The sequence below is a fragment of the Harpia harpyja genome, chromosome Z, assembly GCF_026419915.1.
Source record: "Harpia harpyja isolate bHarHar1 chromosome Z, bHarHar1 primary haplotype, whole genome shotgun sequence".
Classification (NCBI taxonomy): domain Eukaryota; kingdom Metazoa; phylum Chordata; class Aves; order Accipitriformes; family Accipitridae; genus Harpia; species Harpia harpyja.
The window spans coordinates 114,196,989-114,216,111 of NC_068969.1; the positions used below are offsets into that span (position 1 = coordinate 114,196,989).

The 19,123-nt window shown below is 41.2% G+C and overlaps 1 protein-coding gene across 4 annotated transcripts in view; it reads left to right on the plus strand.

Annotated features, from left to right (window-relative positions):
• The window catches only part of ME2 (malic enzyme 2), a 33,930-nt gene extending 17,187 nt beyond the window's left edge, over positions 1-16,743 (plus strand). For 2 of the 4 annotated variants that reach the window (XM_052777111.1, XM_052777112.1), the window contains exons 3-16: positions 189-322; positions 1,699-1,848; positions 3,792-3,867; positions 4,635-4,796; positions 5,326-5,429; positions 5,772-5,881; positions 5,991-6,088; positions 7,139-7,252; positions 7,345-7,459; positions 8,625-8,767; positions 12,214-12,316; positions 12,945-13,015; positions 13,738-13,836; positions 14,216-16,743. In XM_052777111.1, the coding sequence (XP_052633071.1) occupies positions 189-322; positions 1,699-1,848; positions 3,792-3,867; positions 4,635-4,796; positions 5,326-5,429; positions 5,772-5,881; positions 5,991-6,088; positions 7,139-7,252; positions 7,345-7,459; positions 8,625-8,767; positions 12,214-12,316; positions 12,945-13,015; positions 13,738-13,836; positions 14,216-14,365 (1,629 nt within the window). In that variant the 3' untranslated portion in view covers positions 14,366-16,743. The remainder of the gene's footprint in view (positions 1-188; positions 323-1,698; positions 1,849-3,791; positions 3,868-4,634; positions 4,797-5,325; positions 5,430-5,771; positions 5,882-5,990; positions 6,089-7,138; positions 7,253-7,344; positions 7,460-8,624; positions 8,768-12,213; positions 12,317-12,944; positions 13,016-13,737; positions 13,837-14,215) is intronic. The other 2 variants (XR_008233504.1, XM_052777113.1) reach the window with 2 other exon arrangements.
• Positions 16,744-19,123: the final 2,380 nt, after the last annotated feature.

The window sequence follows — 19,123 nt, forward strand, 5'->3', positions numbered from 1 at the left end:
CAGAAGGGATACCCACAAAGGACAAGGAGAACCCCAGAAGAGGCAAACATATCCAAACGCTGCCTGCTGTGGCACCTGCCATGAGAGAAGGATGCAGTGGATAGTCAGAAATGGCAGATAGAAATACATTATAAATAGAAATGCTAGAGGAAGAACTGCTAATTATTTCTCACCTCTCTTGTTTTCAGGGTATGGCCTTTACACTACATGAAAGACAAATGCTTGGGCTGCAAGGACTTCTACCTCCTAAAATAGAGACGCAAGACATTCAAGCCTTACGCTTCCATAAGAATTTGGCAAAAATGACTGACCCCTTGGAAAAGTAAGTACTCCTCTGGCCTTGTTCTGTCCCGCAAGTCAATGGAAATTGCTGTAAAACATTGCACAGGGATAACCAAACAAGGTTTCTATGCCTCCACTGGGTTTTTCAGTTGTTGGAGGTTATTTTCACTTTGCACAGAAAACTGCTTTCCATCAATCATGCATTCATCATGTGGCTAAATGAGGTTAGGGAGCTTTTTTCTTATGTTCCGTGGTCACAAGGTAACGAAAAAGAACATGCACAAATTGGCGAGTTACAAAGCTGCACACCGTGCTGTAATACATAATGCGTATTTCTGTAATATGTAAGATTCGGGTGGCAGGCTGTTAGAGCACAGAACTGTTGGGGGAGAGGAGGGGACGGCTAGCGCATGCTAGAAAAATATGTGAGAATGAAAGTAAATTGAGGGTTTGATAATTAGGTATGAAAAACAGTGTTCATTATATACAGTAGTTACCGCTAGAAAGGAATTACAGGGTTAGAATTTTGAGTCTCAATGTGTAATTTTTTACATCAATCTTTTTTTTTTGTTTAACCCACTGGTTTGTTGAAAAAAATGTGAAGGATTTTGATTTGGTTTTTTTTAGAATGGCATGTTTTTAGCATCCTGCTACTGTTTCCATATAAGCCTATATATATCTGCATGTAAAAATATGCAGTCTCCTAAAGGCGAGAGGAGTGCTGGAATGGTTTGAGGCTTACTGGACCACATCAAAACTCTTTTGTTCTCATGAAAACCAAAAGATGACTTTTAAATCCACATCATGTCACTTGCTGATCGAAACAGTCATGTCATCTGTATTGGCAAAGTGCCTGGTTGCTGTAGCCTAAGACGGATCGCTAATTCATTATCTTTATGTTGTTGGGTCAGCAAGACTGAATATGAGTTGATACACGGTAGATTGGTAGTTAAATTTGCAAAAATGCAGGTTTAATTTACATACCTATGTAAGTCCTTCAAAATGAACTTTTTCTTAGAGTTAATTTGTTTTACAACTGTGTTAATGTTAGGATTAACAAGACCTTACTTTTCTTGGATGAAAAATTCTTTCACTAATAATTTTTTTTTAATAGTAATGAGACTCCTAGCTGCATCCTGTAATAAATCCATGGGTTATCTTTTGTCGCAATGCATGTTTGTGAATTAACTTGTTAGCATGCGTGGTGTATGTCATATCCAGTATTTTTATTTCAGCTTTTTAGTATTGCTGCTCTCTCTTTTCCAACTTTTGTTTAGTGCTCAAAGCCCGAGCAAGAATTGCATGAAGAAATAATATGAAGCTAGCTTGGTTTTTGCTTTGACATTTGTCACGTTGTTTTAAATAAGCATAAATGTGAAACAATAAATGGGGTTTTTTTCTTTTGCTTAATTTCAGGTATATCTACATAATGGGAATCCAAGAGAGAAATGAAAAATTATTCTATAGGGTATTACAAGATGATATTGAGCGGTTAATGCCAATTGTATACACACCAACAGTAGGCCTTGCCTGCTCCCAGTATGGACACATCTTCAGGAGACCAAAGTAAGAATAGATACATATTGCTGCAACCTTTATTACCATTTTCTCTGTATACTTGCCTGAGGTTTGGAAATGGTTTATTTCATTTTCATTTGGATTCAGCTACACAAGACTTGTGCCAATTCAGGGCAGTGAAAGTTCATTAAAGAATATCTCAAGAGCCAGTTTACATTGGAAAACAGAACATCTGAAAACAGAATTGGTAATGTGTCGCATAAATAGCACAAGTGCAGGGCTTCAGCCCCATTTCCAGCTCTTCCTAGATGCCATACGGCTCTTTAATTCCGAGGAGAGTGCTGTGGCTTTCTCCAGCTCTCAGAATCACATCTGTGAGTCTGAGGATCTGTATCAGGACAGAGCATTCAGAGAAAGTGTAGATTGAAAGGGATTTCCAGAGGTCATCTGATCTCACCCTCTGTTCAAGAGGAGTAACTTCGGGTAGATTCGTTAGCTATATCCCCCTGCGCAACCCTGCACGCATCCTGCACAGAGGCAGAAACACGAGTGCACACATACCCGTACAGCAGATTTGCTGGAGGAAGCTCGGGCTAACGGCAGCTCTGGCAGAATGGAAGCCGTGACCAACATGTTCCTGCTGGTGGCAAAAAAAAAAAAAAATCTCTCCCAGTGCTGGAGAGATTCTCACGATGCTCTGCAGAGCGGCACAGTGTGACATCTTGGGTGCAGGAGCAGCGTGTGAAGAGAGATGTTGGCAAAGCAGGAGGGGAGAGGCTTGACTCATGGTAGCTCAGCAGACTCCGTTGGGTGCAGGTAGTCCCTGTATTAAAGCTGTGCTAGTAGGAGTCAGCTTTCAGTTATTCTGACACAGCAATATGCTTGGCTGGCATCTGGTTTGGGTTCAGCAGTGACTTCAAAACAACCATTCAGGTTATTAGCTCTGTGTTGAGGAAACCGGTTCAGACTGGCAGTCATTTCAGCTCATTTCCATGGTACTCTCACTGCAATTCAAAGTGTATTTCTAGAGCGCTCTTGCTTGGGGGCTTTAGTGGTGTGTGGAGGAAGGGCTAATCCTTTGCTGCCATGGGGACTCGGCTGCGTAGTGTGGCTGCTGTGATGAAGACAGTAAGAAACTCACGGTTTTGCTCCTGATCTGGGGCAGGGGATGTGAAGGATGTACTCTTTGTTCTCACATACTTCCTTTCGTCTTCCACGTCTCTGTATGCATTATATACCAGTTTGAAAACTGTCCCCCTCTAGAAGTTGTCTGTACGAGAAACAGCAACATGGACTGCAGCTCAGGATGTGCCCCTTTCTTTCTGAGAACCAGCACTTTCCAAGCGTTGGTAATTTATCTGTTAACCATGTCTGCTGAGCCTTTCGTGCCCCCTTTCCTCCAACAGAGGAACAACAGAGGACTTGCTTGAGCAGAAGAAATACAGACACTTCTCATCATCTCTGCTCCTTTCTGCTCCTTTGCCTCCCCTCCCACGTTCCCATGGAGGAGCACTCCGCAGTGGGAAGCACTGTTCTCCTCCTGGTCTTGGAGAAGACAGTATGCTCAGTCCCTGTCTTTCTCTTCCTTTCTTTTCCCTCCCCTCACCTTGTGTAATGTCATGAACGGAGATTCACTAAGGTAAAGCCAGGCTTAGGATCATGTTCCCTTCTCCTTACAGCGGAGCGTAGATCCTGTCATGTCTGACGCTAACACCAGAGGTGTTTTGCCCTAGAGGAGAACTAAAGGTGAATATCTGTAGTAGTGTAAAATCCAGGTAGCATCATGAAAAGTATTTTCCCTGTGTTGTTAGAGTGTCAAAGTAGCTGAATAAACTTGTGTATTAGAAATTGTCCTTTGAGTGATTTATGTCAGTGATTGCAACACTTTCAATTTTAAGAAAATTGTACTGTTTGACATTTAGTTTTACAGAGCAAGGTGAAATTTCTAATTGCCACCTATAAAATATTTCTGCTTTGTTTTTTTCTTTCAGAGGATTATTTATTTCTATCTCAGACAGAGGCCATATAAGGTCAATTGTGAACAACTGGCCAGAGAATGACGTTAAGGTACTACCAGTGTATAATTTTTTTTCTAGTTGTTATTTAATCTCAGTTGAACTTCTTAAGATTTGTTAGTATCTGGTGGAAATTTAAATACTAAATAATGCATCCTTGGCTGTTTCATGATGATGGCAAAATACAGCTAATGAAGATAATGCGTATCTTGAAGAGCGGTGTTTTATCCTAAATATGAGGTTTATGGTTTGAGTAAACAGTGACGATGAGAACTAGACTTGCCAACCTTTTTATTTTACTTCATTATTCCACCTTTTGGGGAGGTGTTGGGGTATGCACCTCTGGGTCTTACTTATTGTGTTACATAGCAGTAGGAGAGGTGATCTTATCCTTTCATTAGGACACAGAAGTAGTAGTTGGGAGGTCCAGATTTTGCCATTAAATCCTTCTCTGATCCCAGTCGGATCGAGAACCACAAGGGGAGATAAGGCGAATGATACTTACACAAACTTCTTGATGTCTGGATTTACAAGTGGAAGTCATAAACCCAAGTCACAAGCTGCAGTTCCACACGGCAGCTTGGATCCTTCCCACTTAGCTTTCAAGGATTTGGGCAGTGGGTTTCAGCAAAGAAAAAGGAGCATAGCAGATTCTAACATTAAGCGTTACTGTTTCAAGTAAAATATTCCTTGTAATCTTTTCCTTGTTTCATTGTGCAAACATACCTGAATTTTTGCCTGGAAAAAACCCAACTGGTATTGCTTTCAACTTTATAAATTTCAGTGATCATATATAATTTCACCTCCTTTTGTTTTCAGGCTGTTGTCGTCACTGATGGAGAAAGAATATTGGGTCTTGGAGACCTAGGTGTGTATGGGATGGGAATTCCAGTAGGAAAACTGTGTTTGTATACAGCCTGTGCAGGAATACATCCAGATAAATGCTTGCCTGTGTGCATCGACGTTGGAACTGATAATACAGTGAGTTTGACTGAACTTTGCCTGCCATAAGTTATCCCTATGAAAAGTATTTATTTAAGAGTATTTAGTACTATGAGAAGATTTTTATTTGAGCACTTTTATTTAAGATAAAACCAAGTATTTTTATGTAAGGGTAAATGATTTGGAATTCACTATACAGTTACATATCAGTGATTGAAAAACACGAGTTTATTTGTCAGTGAAATGGTACATTTGGAAGTAATTTGAATGCTGGAACACTGTAAAATAGACAGTCAGGTTGACCTGACTTTTAAGAAGCTGGAAATGTGAATCAGATTTATTAAAGCACTTTATTGTTCACAGTATTGATTTGTTCCATTTTAAAAGCAGCCATCACCAGTCTCAAGTGCCAGCTGAAATTACTGAACGTAGATATAGACTGGAGGCAGTTACAGTGGCTATATAAATGCGGTTATCTTTGGTGTGAAATGCGTTACTGTGAACTCTGGAAAGTGTATATTGAGGAAGTGATTCATCCTGCTGCTGTCTTTGATTTATTCTTTTTCAGACACTCTTAAAAGATCCATTTTATATGGGCCTATACCAAAAAAGGGATCGCTCACAGGTCTATGATGACCTAATTGATGAATTTATGGAAGCCATTACAGACAGGTATGACACTGAATATGCTGCACAGAAGTATGGCCAAAACTGCTGGCAAAAAACCCGCTGTAACACACTGTCCTTGAAACAGTCATTTAAGGAATGAGGATAGGACTAGAAGTCAAGAAACACAGCTGTATTTCTGGTTCTGTAGTGATTTTCTCTGTGACCTGGAACATGCTGCTTGTACTTATCTGTTAAATATGCACAGAACGGAGATAGAACTATTTTAAGTAGTGAAAGGCCTGAGGACATCTTCTTTCCAAAGATAATTGATTATGTGCAGGATTTGTTTTAAAAGGAATGTATTTCTTTGTGTCTAGTGATAGGAATATTTGCCATGTTCTGTAGGTATGGCCAGAACACACTTATCCAATTTGAAGACTTTGGAAACCACAATGCTTTTCGGTTTTTAAGAAAATACAGAGAGAAATATTGTACCTTCAATGACGATATTCAAGGTATACCCTTTGTTTATTTTCCTTAATGTATATACAGAAACTTTGCCTAAAACCATAGTCTGCCATGTAGATCTGTTCAGCTCACCTTAGATTTGTACTGCTTTTACAGGGACAGCTTCAGTGGCCTTGGCAGGACTGCTGGCTGCACAGAAAGCCACTGGTAAACCACTTGCAGAGCAGAAGGTGCTGTTCCTTGGAGCAGGAGAGGTGAGTTCTCTTAAGGGCTCTAGAGCAACAAGAGACTTAACTGTGTATTTTCTGGTTCTGTAGGACTCATGGAGATTCACGTTGTCTGAATTCCATTGCAGAACTTTTTATATAAGGCCAGCTGAAACACATTAACAGAAGGGACTACCTGCTTAAAGATGACCGTTTGAAAGGTGTTTAGCATTTGCAAGGACGCAAGTTTTTCACTTTCTTACATGGACTTGAAAAAAACATCAGGGACTTGTCTGTAGTTGAAGGGGAATTTACCATAAAATTATGATTTAGTAAGAAGGAGGGTAAGAACATCTTGTTAATTTTTATAGCGTTGGAGAGAAGTACACGGTGGTTTTCTTAGCAAGTTAAATCAGTGGCTATTTGCAGCAGACACTACTTAGTTACTGGGGCAGCAGTGTCAGGACCAGCACCATGCTGCTTGGTATATCAGCAAAATTGCTTCTATGGTGATGACAAAATAACTTAATTAGCTGAAAATTTCTCCAGCTGGGGAAGGTCCTGATTGCAGTAATTGGCCAATGTTGTGTTGTCGCCTGAGCACTGAGCCCTGCTCTGCACTTCCCTCTACCTTATTTCTCCTGCCAGACTTAGCAGCATGTGCCGTGAGCCAAGAGAAGGGACGTGGAGGGAAGCACTGCCAGCATCTACTTTCTGCCCTTTGTCTGCAAGGCCTTTATCACAGGCAGCAGAGGCAGAGAGAGGTTCTGAAAGCAGTTGGGCACAAAACGCTACGCCGTGGTTTCTTGGCAGGAGGGCTGCAGCACTAACTTGTTCTTACTGTCTGGTTGGGCTGCTTTATTGTGGCTGCTGAACTGGTACAGGCAGGGGGGCACAGTACCCAGAAGAGCTGCCTCTCTTTTGCTTGAAGATGTGACACTCGTGATCCCAGGAATCTGCCCCCGTCTAGGCAAACATTGCTTGTGTTTCCAAGCTTACTTACTAAATAATTTTTGTGGGGATCTTGAACAGGGTGGTGTTTGTGATGACAGACCTCTTTTGTGACTTGTTAAAAATCAAAGTCCTTTTATCCACAAGGCCGCCCTGGGAATTGCAAACCTCATTGTTATGGCTATGATGGAAAGCGGTGTTTCTGCTGACGAAGCCTATAGGAGAATATGGATGTTTGACAAATACGGTTTACTGGTTCAGGTAGGGGTGCACCATGCCTTGAAATACCACTATACAAATGGCCAGTGCTCAATGTGTCCTTCTCACAGAAAGAATCAACTTTTTATCTATAGGGCCGAGAACAAAAGGTAGATTCCAATCAAGAACCGTTTACGCATCAGGCTCCAGAGCAGATACCAAAGACCTTTGTAGAGGCAGTGAATGTACTTCGGCCTTCAGCTATCATTGGTAAGTAAGGTTATTTTTGTTTCTGTGTTTCCATCATTCGGTTATTTGCTGCATTTAATTTGCTAACGTGGCTCCAAGGAGGTTGGTGACAGTGATCTGCGTTTCTGCTGGTGTAAATAAGATGAAAATGTGAGGTCAGTTTGCTGCTTGAAAATATACCGAGCTGCAGGTTAGCTCTCAGTGCATCCTTCATTGCAGCTGCAGTGCTCCTTCTGCATCTTGTATCCTTTTTAACTGCTTCCTCTCGTCCTTGTCCAGCTGGTGTTGGACCTTTCTTAGAAAACTGAGCACATTCTCAGGGACTGCATGGCCACAATGAACTGACACTGTAATGAAGGGCACTAAGAGTCACGAAGACAAAAATATAACCATTTTCCCAGACACATTCCCTACACCAGCAGCAAGGGAGAGAGCAGTCACAAACACTGCATTTTCTGCTTTACAGGAGTTCCCTAACTTCAGTAGTTTTTGTTTGTTTTTTTTTTTTTCCTGACCTTCCTTCTCCCAGTCATCTTCTCTGGCCAGAATCTGCCACCAGCATGGCGTGAAGAAGCTGTTTCATATTGCAGATCACCAATACCTGTTAGGTCCCTGACCTATGTCGGTATTGATTTATAACTGTGGCTGTCTGCAGAGGTCAGATGGGATTACAGGTATTTCCTGGTACAACTCTGCAATTTCCTTTGCACATGATTTATTTGGAAAAGAAATGTTTTTTGGCTGAGTAGCTACCCTGAAGTTTGTAGCCAGCATACAAATGTACACCATATTTATGTATTGGTACCTATGTGTTTGGGTGTGGTCAGAAATACCTGTATCAAGGGAATGTGCAGTTAACACCCAGCTAGGATGAATCATCTGTGAAGAACCCGGAGTTCCCACTTGCTTATCGAGGGCAGCGATAAGTGTTCTTTACACAGATCAGTACAAAAAGTCATGTCAAATAGGCTTTTGGAACACATTAATTAGATGTTCCTGTGAAAATGAGAATTTTAAGCAGCCACTAACAGAGCAGTGCCTGGTTTCCATCTCCTGCTGCTAGAAAAGCCTGTGATTCTTTGCTCTGAGTGGGAGACTTCAGGGGTGACGTGAACTTAATCTACAGTCATCTGCCCTGAGGCAGTCAAGTATTGATTCTATTTTTATGTGTTTCCATTTACTTCAGGAGTTGCAGGAGCTGGGCGGCTCTTCTCTCAGGATGTGATCAAAGCTATGGCCTCTATCAATGAGCGACCCATAATATTTGCACTAAGTAACCCTACAGCGAAAGCTGAATGCACAGCAGAGGAAGCATATACGTTAACAGAGGTATGTAACGTTTAGAAATGTTGGCCTATTGGCAGTTAGTGATATTGCTGCTTACTGAGTGTGAGAATGCAAGAACTCAAATTTTTTTATTATTACTTGGACTTACTGACATAATAATACAGATCTATCTTGTCTTCTGGCAAAAGTAAATGGCGGTGATTTGAAAAGAATTCTTGATTTTTAAATAATGACATTCTACAAAGCTTAAAATAGCCTAAATCTTGTTAGACTTTTAAAAAGAATGACCACTAGGTACTGTTTCACAGCTTTGATCAATTAACTGTTTCCCACCATGCTTTTTAATTATTTGGGGTTTTAAAGAAACATCTTATTTTAACATCGTAATAGAGACTAGGTGCAGCCTTTAAAATGTAATGGCTGAGTGAAGTCCTTAAAGCAGGTAACGTCCCTGCATCAGTCCAGGAATTCTGCTTTGCACTCAGTCATTTCCTAGTGTCTGCAGGTCAGAACTTGTATCACTAACAGTGACCCATGAAGACTTGTGCTTCCAGTGCAGGAGTCGGTGGTGGCCCTCTATCCTCGCGTTCCGCTCTCGCAACGCCTGTGTCTCGTACGCTGGCACCACCAAACGTTGAAATGAGTGAACGGAGACTAAACACACCTCATTCTGCACTGTTACCTCAAAGCCATGACACTGTGGGGTGCTTGCGGGGGGTTGGACGTTGGGGTTTTGGGGTGTTTTTTTTTAACAACACTATCACCAGTGCATCCAGACCTTGGTTTTGCCTTTAGTGAAGCAAGTCTTTTATCCTTCTGCACAACTTTATATAAAAAACTAATCATCTTTGAAGAGAGCCTGAGGGAAAGGAAGTGGGGGCAAGGGAGCATCAGGCAGACACAGTGCTAGCTTTAACGCTTTGAACAGGCTGGTAATGCCTTCCCTTCACATGGTAGACTCCAGCTTGCTGTGATCTCTCCCCTGTCCACAGGGCCTGCCTGTAGACTTCAGGGGTGGGGTTCTTGAAAAGACTTCTTTTTTTTTTTTTTTCTTTCTTTTTTTTTTTTTTAAATACAGTCCCAAATCAAGTGACTCATATGTGAAAATGAGTGGGTGGAGATCTTTCCTTGTTTCTTGATGCAGAACAATAACTCCTTCCTTCCACTGTTAGCGTGGCTCAATTTCCAGCATTACAACCTCACTGGTGTTAGCTTCACACAGGGAAGGGTAGAACTGCATCGTCTCCAGTTGGTACCCAGATTCTCTTCCGTGTTACTAGGCCCATCAGCTTGGAGGGAACTCTTGCTACAGAGATTTGCAGGTCCAGAGTGAGCCCTAGGCAGGAATTACAGCCTCTGAACAAAATCTAGACCTTAGCTTTTAATAGTAAATGAGAACACTTTTAAATGAAGATGGTTTAATATCTCTGGGGTGTCTTGCATTAGCCAGAATAGTGAGTTGGGCAGTGTTTCAGTGTAGAGAATTAAATTCCAATATCTTGGATAGAAAGTAAACAAGAGTTAGTTATACAGCCAAGCCTTTAGCTGGCATAAATAAATGTAAAAACTACTGGCATCTCTGATGGCTGAAGGAGGCCAGAAGCACTATTAGAGGGAGAATCAGCCTAGTTTTTGCTTGCACTTTTTATAGAATATCAGCAGAGCAATAGATGTTTTAAGGGAAGAGGCTCGCTTGTTCCCCATGGCTGTGTGTTGAGTCCCAAAGAGTTGGACCTCAGGGTAGTTGTTGCTATCAGATGCAGAAGCAAGACAGTGCTGGTTACATTCAGGTGTGGTAATGTGTCTTCACTGAAGTAGCTGTATGAGCATAGTGCTATTTTAAAAGTTTGTGCCAAATGGAGAGAGGATTTTTGGTTTTTTCTGGTATTGGATCCATATGTCTTTTTATTTGTCCACATGTCCAAATAATTATTACTGGTCAGTAAATGAATGGGTGTAATTTTATTCCAGTCCTTATTAATAAATTTTGTAATGTTTCTGGCTCTTTAGACTTTTCTCCATATCTGATGTTTGTTTTCATAATGCTCTTTAGTTTTCTGAAATGTACTCAGTTTACCCATAGTTTGCCCTTCAAAATGCGTAATATTTTTCCCTTCAAGATACAGTAATTACCTAGAAAATCCTCTCTGACTTTACTTACTTTGTTGTTTAACTAACAAAGTTTGTCAGGCAATTAGGGGTTAGAGCTGTTAGCCCCATGTGTCTCCCGGCCTCCAGAATAGCCTAATCCTGGCTGGTGAGAAATCTTAGGCTAAACTAGCAAGTCAGTAAAGAAACGAAGGTATCATTGCCAACCTTTTATTCTTTATTCTTTTTCCACTAGATGGCACCTGTAAAAGCACATTAGTGCCCTCTGCCACTGTGTATTGTGGGGGCTTTTGTTGTGTTTTATTTTCATTGTCTTTTGGTCCTGTCCTCAAATGCATCCATATGTTTTGCTCCGTGCACAAAAAGGCTATTGTCATGGGTATGCCCTAACATTCAAACATAGTTCCTGAGTCTTTAGCTTCTTTGATAATTTGTTCTCAAATGTACTGGTCCTGGGGAGCCTTAAATATTTTAAAATAATGTTTTAAACCTGTTACTCAAAAGAAAGTCAAGATTTTTTGCTTACAGGGGTTTTACTGCTTGAGGAAAGGGTCGTTTATCTGGAGGGTATATTTCACACTCCAAACTCTGTATTTGTTTTAATATTTCGTGCAGATTAAAATCCTTTTCAAAGGAAGGGTAAGCAAACTGCATTATTTACTCCTCTCGGAGCTCTCAGCAATAAAACTATGATACAGCAGTTCCTCCCTTCACCCTCCCACCCATCAGTAAACAAGCGCCCTTTTGTTACTGGACTTCTATTTCAGTCTTCTTTTGGAAGTGGCCATTATTAGCTGTCTTTGTACAGTCCTGACAGTGGTGGGTCCTAGCTTGTGGCCATGGTTCCTGATACATGGTAATGGTTATAATAATGGTTAACACACAAGTACTTTATTCTGTGTGTGAGTAGTTCCTCTAAGTCATTGCTGTCTTAAAGAACAATGAATGATAAAACAAATAGATTGCTTCCATTCCTTAGAAAGCTGCACGATTCAATGTGTATGCTTGCCTCTTTGGCTTTCCAGATGTTTGCTGCAGAAACGTTGCATGTTCTGCAGCTGCAGAAACATGCAGATGCTTACTGATTCTTGTATCTGTTCCAGGCCCTGCTGGAAAGGGTGGGTTTGGTTGTTGTCATTCTGGGATTGTAGAAATTGAGTCAGCAAGGGATTTAACTATGTGCTTGAATCCAGTTGCATTCAGTAGGGCTGTTTGCCTTTTTGCATTTGGCTGCGTGCTCGAGTACCTTCCTGACTCAGTCCTAGAGCTGACTGGGAGCTGTAGGACTCTGGTGTCCCTGTATTTCATAATGACTGCATTGCTCCATACTGTTGGCTTTTCAGAAGCTGCTTGACTGTGATTACTCCTCTGTTTAACAGGGCCGTTGCTTGTTTGCCAGTGGAAGTCCCTTTGAGCTGGTGACTCTGAAAGATGGAAGAACCTTCAAACCAGGCCAAGGAAACAATGCTTATATTTTTCCAGGTAATAAATAAAATTGTTTTCTTTTAATCTTTAGGACTAGGCTATTGGCACCTCTTCTTGGTGCCTATTGCTACACTAGGCACAGTTAGTGAAGCAGCATGAAGAGGTGTTACCAGCATTTAAAGCTGAGAACAAAATCAGAAGGATGAATGAAAGAAAAATCAGTTAGGGATGGATGTTAGGCATGTGCAGCTACATATGCGACCTGCACACAGTGAGCTCCCCCAACTGTATATTTCTAAGAAGACAAAAGGGTGTTATTAAAGGCATTGAAAGCTGCTGCGTTATGGGCTCTTCTCCTTGTTTTGGGAGGAAGGAGAAAATAAGTGTCAGTATGTTCCTCTTGAAGTTACGTCTGCACAAGTGAGGGTACAAAAGAAGCACTAGGGATATTTCTCTGCCTTCCCCCTTCTCTCCCTTTCCTCCCTGAGCTCCTAAGCTCCAACCCTTTGTCAAAAGCCACCTATTACAGTAAATGACTAGCACACATGGTAATAGTTTTGTGAATGTGCGTAGAAAGCTATGGGAAGATTTTTAAAAATAACATTCTAGATGACTCGCAGCTTCTCGGCAGCAGGCTGCATATTATAAAACGATGTGGCCCTAATTGGCAATAATTTTATTGTAGGCGTGGCTCTCGCTGTGATCCTCAGCAGTGTTCGACATATTAGTGATAAGGTTTTCCTAGAGGCTGCTAAGGTAAGTGTGGAAGCAGAGTAGGCTGTGGCTTCTGACATGATGGTGGATGACATGGTGGGCAATTTCTCAAATCTTGCTCAAACTCTATGGTTTCCTGTTTGACTTCTGTTGGTTTTATCCCTCCCCAATGGGAAAAAAAATGGATTTTGATCACACAAAATTGTGAAAAGTATCAGCTTCCATTGCAAATTTAATTTTTTCATCCGGAAACCAAACACCCAAATAGGAAATCTGTCCATGTGTAAATTGCCTCCCAGCCTCGTTGGTCTGGCAGCAGGCCTGCCTCCTCCTCCTTCCCTGCTCTGGGTTCCTCAGCTGGCGTTGGGGTCAGGGATGCACGTGGCCCCCAGGCTCCCGTCCTCTCCTGCCTTTCCACTCTGGAGCAGGAGCACGTACCACATTGGAGTAGCTGGTGAATCAACTGGCCAAACACTCGGGCAGTCCTGCAGGCGTGATGTGGTCTTATAACTTCCATGGTTATGGGTAGTTCAGCCTCCAAAAAAATAGGATCTTATTTTGCTAAATGCTTACAAGCAGAATTTGCTGATATGGGCACAGATTGAAGAGTTGATCTTTGAGAATTTTGAGATGTTGACTGCCCTATTCTAGTGCTTTGGGAGCACTCTAGTAGTAAGAACACTGCAACTTGTTTCTCTCAGGTGGCATGTTATTGATCCCATTCGGGATGCAGTAAATAGAACTTGTTTGTTTCTCAAACTCAGGCATTGGCAGAACAGTTGACCAATGAAGAACTTGCACAAGGAAGGCTTTATCCTCCACTGTCTAATATCAGGGAAGTTTCTATTTATATTGCTGTCAAGGTGAGTATGAAGCATAAAAGTGGACCGTACTAAAAGTGTTCTATGTATACATTAACCTGCTGAATTGCATGGTATGACCCTTAAACACTAGGTGCTTGGGCACAAAATACCCAGTTCTTTGTGCCTTTAATAAGAGACACTTAGAAAAATGTTGAATTTGTTGGATGCTTCAGTTTGGGAGTGATGATGGGTCAAAATTATGCTCCTTTGATTTCTGAAATTAAGTTTTCAGATCCCCAGTAAGGCATTCAGGAATTGTAAAAAGACTTTGGCGTTTGTCTTTATCCAGTTTGTGAGTCCTGAACATATTGCAGTGGAAGCGTGGCTGTTATGTGAATGTAGTAAAAGGCACAAACTGCGTCATGATTTAACTTTTCAGGTTATGGAATTTTTGTATGCAAACAACATGGCTTTCCATTACCCTGAACCTGCAGACAAGAACCGTTACATTCGATCAAAGGTTTGGACCTATGAATACGAATCCTTCATGCCAGATGTGTATGACTGGCCTGAATCTAAGGTTCACTGATGCATCAGAAGATCGCACTCCTCAGGCAGTATCTTCTACTCTGCAGGGATCCCTTTTTCAGACCAATTTAAGTCATTATCTTTGAGTCCTGTAATTTATTTTTGCTCATTTTGTTGTCTTTTTTTTCCCTTCTACCCTGTTCTTCACTTGATGTAGATTTCTCCCCACTCTCCCAAGTACCTGATAAACTGTATGGATGATGGCATCTGTCACAGGAATGAGAGAGCTCTCCAAAATTAATTTAAATAATGACATTGCATTTCTAGCTTAGAGCCAGCACCACACTGAAGAATTCTATTACTGATGTTTTAGCTACGTGCATTTGATGATGAACTATAGCTCTCTCATCACTGCTGATTTCCAGGATGATTTATTTCTGTTTTTAATAATCAGTCTTCTAATTGTCCTAGTGTTGTCACGCTGCATTATCTGTGACATCACCAGAGAGCATTTGTCAAAAAAAAAAAAAAAAGGACAGCTTAAGACAAATTTAACAGTCTAATGGGCTTTCTGTTTTGTCTGATGTTTAAAGATGCCCATGTCCAGACTTCTTGTGGCATTGGCTGCTCTGTTTCTTTGTGCGTTGAGGAGCAGTGTGGTCTGCACGCAGTCTGCAGTGGAATCTGCAGCAATGTGTGTATTTCGTGTTTTCACCGCTGTGTGAAATCTGTTATCAGGAAAAATGTGAACTAGTTAAAATTATCCTTGGAAAGCCTGAAAATAATATTACTCACTTAATAGTTTTTAAAAACAAAGCTGTGCTGTTGCATAATAAATTCTATCATATAAAGGCAGGATCTGAAGTAATTTACAGAAATCTGTTAGAGATTTTTACAAGGAGATTTTCTGCAGTGGACTCCAAGGTGATGTACCAAAGGATTTTTTGTTTCATTTTTTTTTTCCAAGGTTTTGTTTCTTCTAAGCTAAATTGTTTTCTCCCTTGCATACCCTTGTTCTTACAAAAAGACTTGTGTGTGATGTTTTCATGACATCGCTGACTCAAAAAACTCTTAAATGGACTCACTTGCCACTTTGAACAACCCCCCCCCCGGGCAGCTGATGAAGCTGAAACAGAAAGCGTTACAGGCAGCTACTGACACAGACATTTACAGAAGTTTGACTTGAATGTTTCTTGTGGTCTCAGTCCAGTATATTCAGTTCAGTTTGAATACAGGACTTGAAAGATCTAATGCTTAGAAGCTCTAAGTTGATCACTTCATCTTCCTCACTCCATTTACAGGTTTAATTTGTCAGGGGTTTTGTGTGAAAACAAAAATTGTGAGTTGAATTTTTCCTTGGAATGAATAGTAGTGCACATTGATAGAGATACCACAATGTACATTCCTTTTCATTTTGTTCCTATCAGGTTTGAGTGCCCTCCATTACTTTGTATTAGCAAGCAAGGACACACAGTGATAGTTACAGTCTGTGACTTCTCTAAATCTGGCCTCTGTAACAAGAACAATGGTATGTCGGGAACAGAAATAAATATTACGTGCTGTTCCATAGTTTGCTGTATCAAGGCAAAAAAGGATTAAAAAAAAAAAAAAAAGATAGATGTAAAAGGGCTATACTGGCAAACTTGAAGCCGGAATCCAAAGAGATGAATTAAAGCTTGCTTGGGATTTACCGATGGCAAGCACCTCTCACATATCCTCATTTATTTTGGAAAATGCAGTCTCCACAGAATAGGCCCAAAATAGAACAGGGAAAATAGTCTCTGTACCCCCTTAGACATGGTCTCTGTTGCTAGTCTGCCTAGTCTCTGATTTTAAAATTAAGTTCATGTATTAGATAAAAAGAACAGTAAACTTTGGGAAGGCTTTACTTAAGTGAGGAAAGAAGACTGATTATATAAACACAGAAAATAGTGATGTGGGGAAAAGACTGTGTATTCAAACTGTGGTAAAGCGCTGTCTGGTGAGGCTTGAAATGCTACATTGCCAAGTTGGGCGACGTACGTGGTTTGCAACTTGTATTATGTAAGTATATGTACAAAAAAGACCAACACACACATAATGATGTTTTTACAAAGAATGCTTTTTTCATCTATTTTTGCTATGCCTCGTTTTTATTGTATTTAAATTTGTGATCTTACTGAAGAGTTATTTATTTAGTGTACAAATTATTTTTACCTTCTGAAAATTCAACTCTAGCTGAAGCCTGTTGCAGTGTGTCAGTGGAGTTCTGCATCATTGGATTCAAGTATATTGGGAACGCACAATTCCTCGCTTCTGCCAACATACTAATTAGGCAGAGGAGTAACAAAAATATCCCATGCACTGATCTTGTGTCCCGGCTGAGAGTGATCACAGAGGCAGGGCAGTCGGTCCATAAATACAACTCTGTCTTACAAAATAAAGATCTACATCCATCTATTCAGTCTGATTTTTTTTCTTTCAGGCAAGAAGTGCAGTCATGGTCTATAATCAGTGGGCATTGATAGTACTCAGGAAAACCTGACACGGGAAAATGGCGTTACCTGCGTGCAGCAGGAGTCTTGCTTTGGGCAAGAGTGATTTTGGTTCCCAAAGGGAGCTCCCGCACAGGAAATTTGCAGTGGCTGCTGTCAAGCTGAGGCAAGGTGCCTGTTTCGTGAAGTTCCCTTCCTGGCACCGGCTCCCTGCTGTCTTTAAGCAGATGCCGAGAGGGATTGTTCAGAACTAGCCAGCACTGGGATTTTCCCAAGTACAAATGTTCCTGCATAATTTGTCTGGAAATCCCACTGCACAGGTGAGGAAAAACCAGTCTTTAACTGACTCGGAGGCTCCAGTTACAATAGAGCCCTGCCCTGGTGGGGCTGCAGATGTATCGGAGCTCTAGAGTAGAGAAGGCCTGACTGTCTCTCTCTTAACCTGTCCCAGTTACGGCAGCTAAACGATACCAGTTAGACTTCATCTGTGCATATGCCCCCGTGGATGTTGTTTAATCAGGTTCTGTGGATCATCTATAGCTTACAGTACAGACACAGAGGAATTTTACCTGTAATGTACAGCCATAGTTTTCTGTTGGCAACAGGTAACATGTCAGCTCACAAAGTTTTAAGTGCATTTCACCATTTTTGGATTATTTTTTTTTAATATAAAATACATAGATTCATCTTTGGGTTTGTATATTCTTCAGATCTAATTAATCTTTGAATTAATTACAACTGCTAATCTTGCCACTTAGTAAGGAACCACAGTATCCTTTTTCATATTCTACTTAACCTGATTTTTTCTGTTTGCTGGCTTATTCAATAGCATTTACCAATCTTTACCTATACAGAAAATTCTCTTACACAGTATGCAAAGGGAAAAAGTTGTCACCAGGATGCATTTTATAATGCTACATAGCTTAAGTTAAGCTTATACCGTTCCTTAAGAAATATATCACCTAAAAGATGACAAGTGTTCTAGCTCTTCACACAGCCCTGGTGACTTTTGCCCTCCAAATAGTATTTAAGTCTGTCTTCCACATCTCTTCTGTGAGGATGCTATTCTGGATGTACAGAACACTTCTGAGAGGATCAGAAACTCCCACTGAGTCTTTTCCAGGACTGTTCCAAGACTCGCTTCCTTAAAATCAACAGGAGCGGGACTGAGCCTCTTGGCAGCAATGTATAGAAATGTCTAGGGGAGGAGAAGAAAGGTAGCTAAGGGAGCGCAGCCTTTTTTTATCAAGTATGCGTGTTCTTGTTCAAAGATGTTACAAAGGTTTGTATGTTCCCAAAGCGTGTGCCCACTTGCCAACAATTGACATTAGAGGAAGACTATTAAAATGTCCTGTCTGATAGATTTTAAAGCCCAAATGTGACTCCTTGCATAAGTTCTTGGTTATGTTTGTGAACAGTGATGTTTCATGATGTTGTGTTTGTTTTCCAAGCTTAAAACAGCAACACTTTATGTGCAGATTGGTGTTTAACAGGTTTCCTGTGGTAGGTGTGTGTCTTCTCTGTACTGTTGTTTCCAGCATGCTGTTTTGCAGGAAGGGGCAAAGTAACCCTTTGTCCCGCTCCTCTGGTAGTAACTGCAAAGATAAATGATACACCTTTCAGTTTTTCATTAGCAGCTCTATTTGGTGACTACTCCTGTAGGAGAGTGGGGATCACTATTGTACAGCTACAACTGTGAATTTTAGTTCAGCTGACTCTGGGCCTAAGTAAATCCAAGTTGTCGTCTTTCATTTGGGGCTTGCTCCGGGTCTTCTTGACTTCAAAGGTGCAGGTTTGAGCACTTCCGTCATTCGGATAAAGGTATCTACAAGACTCTCAGATGGGACTGTAAGAACAGTACAGTTTGGACTCCAGTTCTCTTGGCTGTAAGTGCTATTCCTGAGTTTAAGAAAACCACTGTAGTTTTTGGACTCTTTTTAAGATGATGCATACTGCTATCCTGTTTCATAACAGCCGTACATAATCGGCAGGGACTGGTGTTACATCGAACACTGGAGCAAGGAGAAAATCTAGAGCAAAGCTCTAATGCACCCACTCGACAGCTGAATTTGAGCAATGTAATTCAGTTGCGGCTGGGGAAGGGACATCTAATTCTGTATGGATCCACCTTGACCTACCTACCTGCTCCCGAAATACACATTACCATGGTATCGGAAAGCCTGCAGATGGTCTGGGTGATCCGCGAGGAAAATCCAGCATGCTTTAGACCTCTGCTTCCTGCCCTCGCTTCCCGAATCGCAGCACTGGGTGAGGATGCAGCTTACTTGTGCCTGCTCCGGAGGGAGATGTGCTAACAGCTAGATGGTTCGTGGGGAATCCGGTAC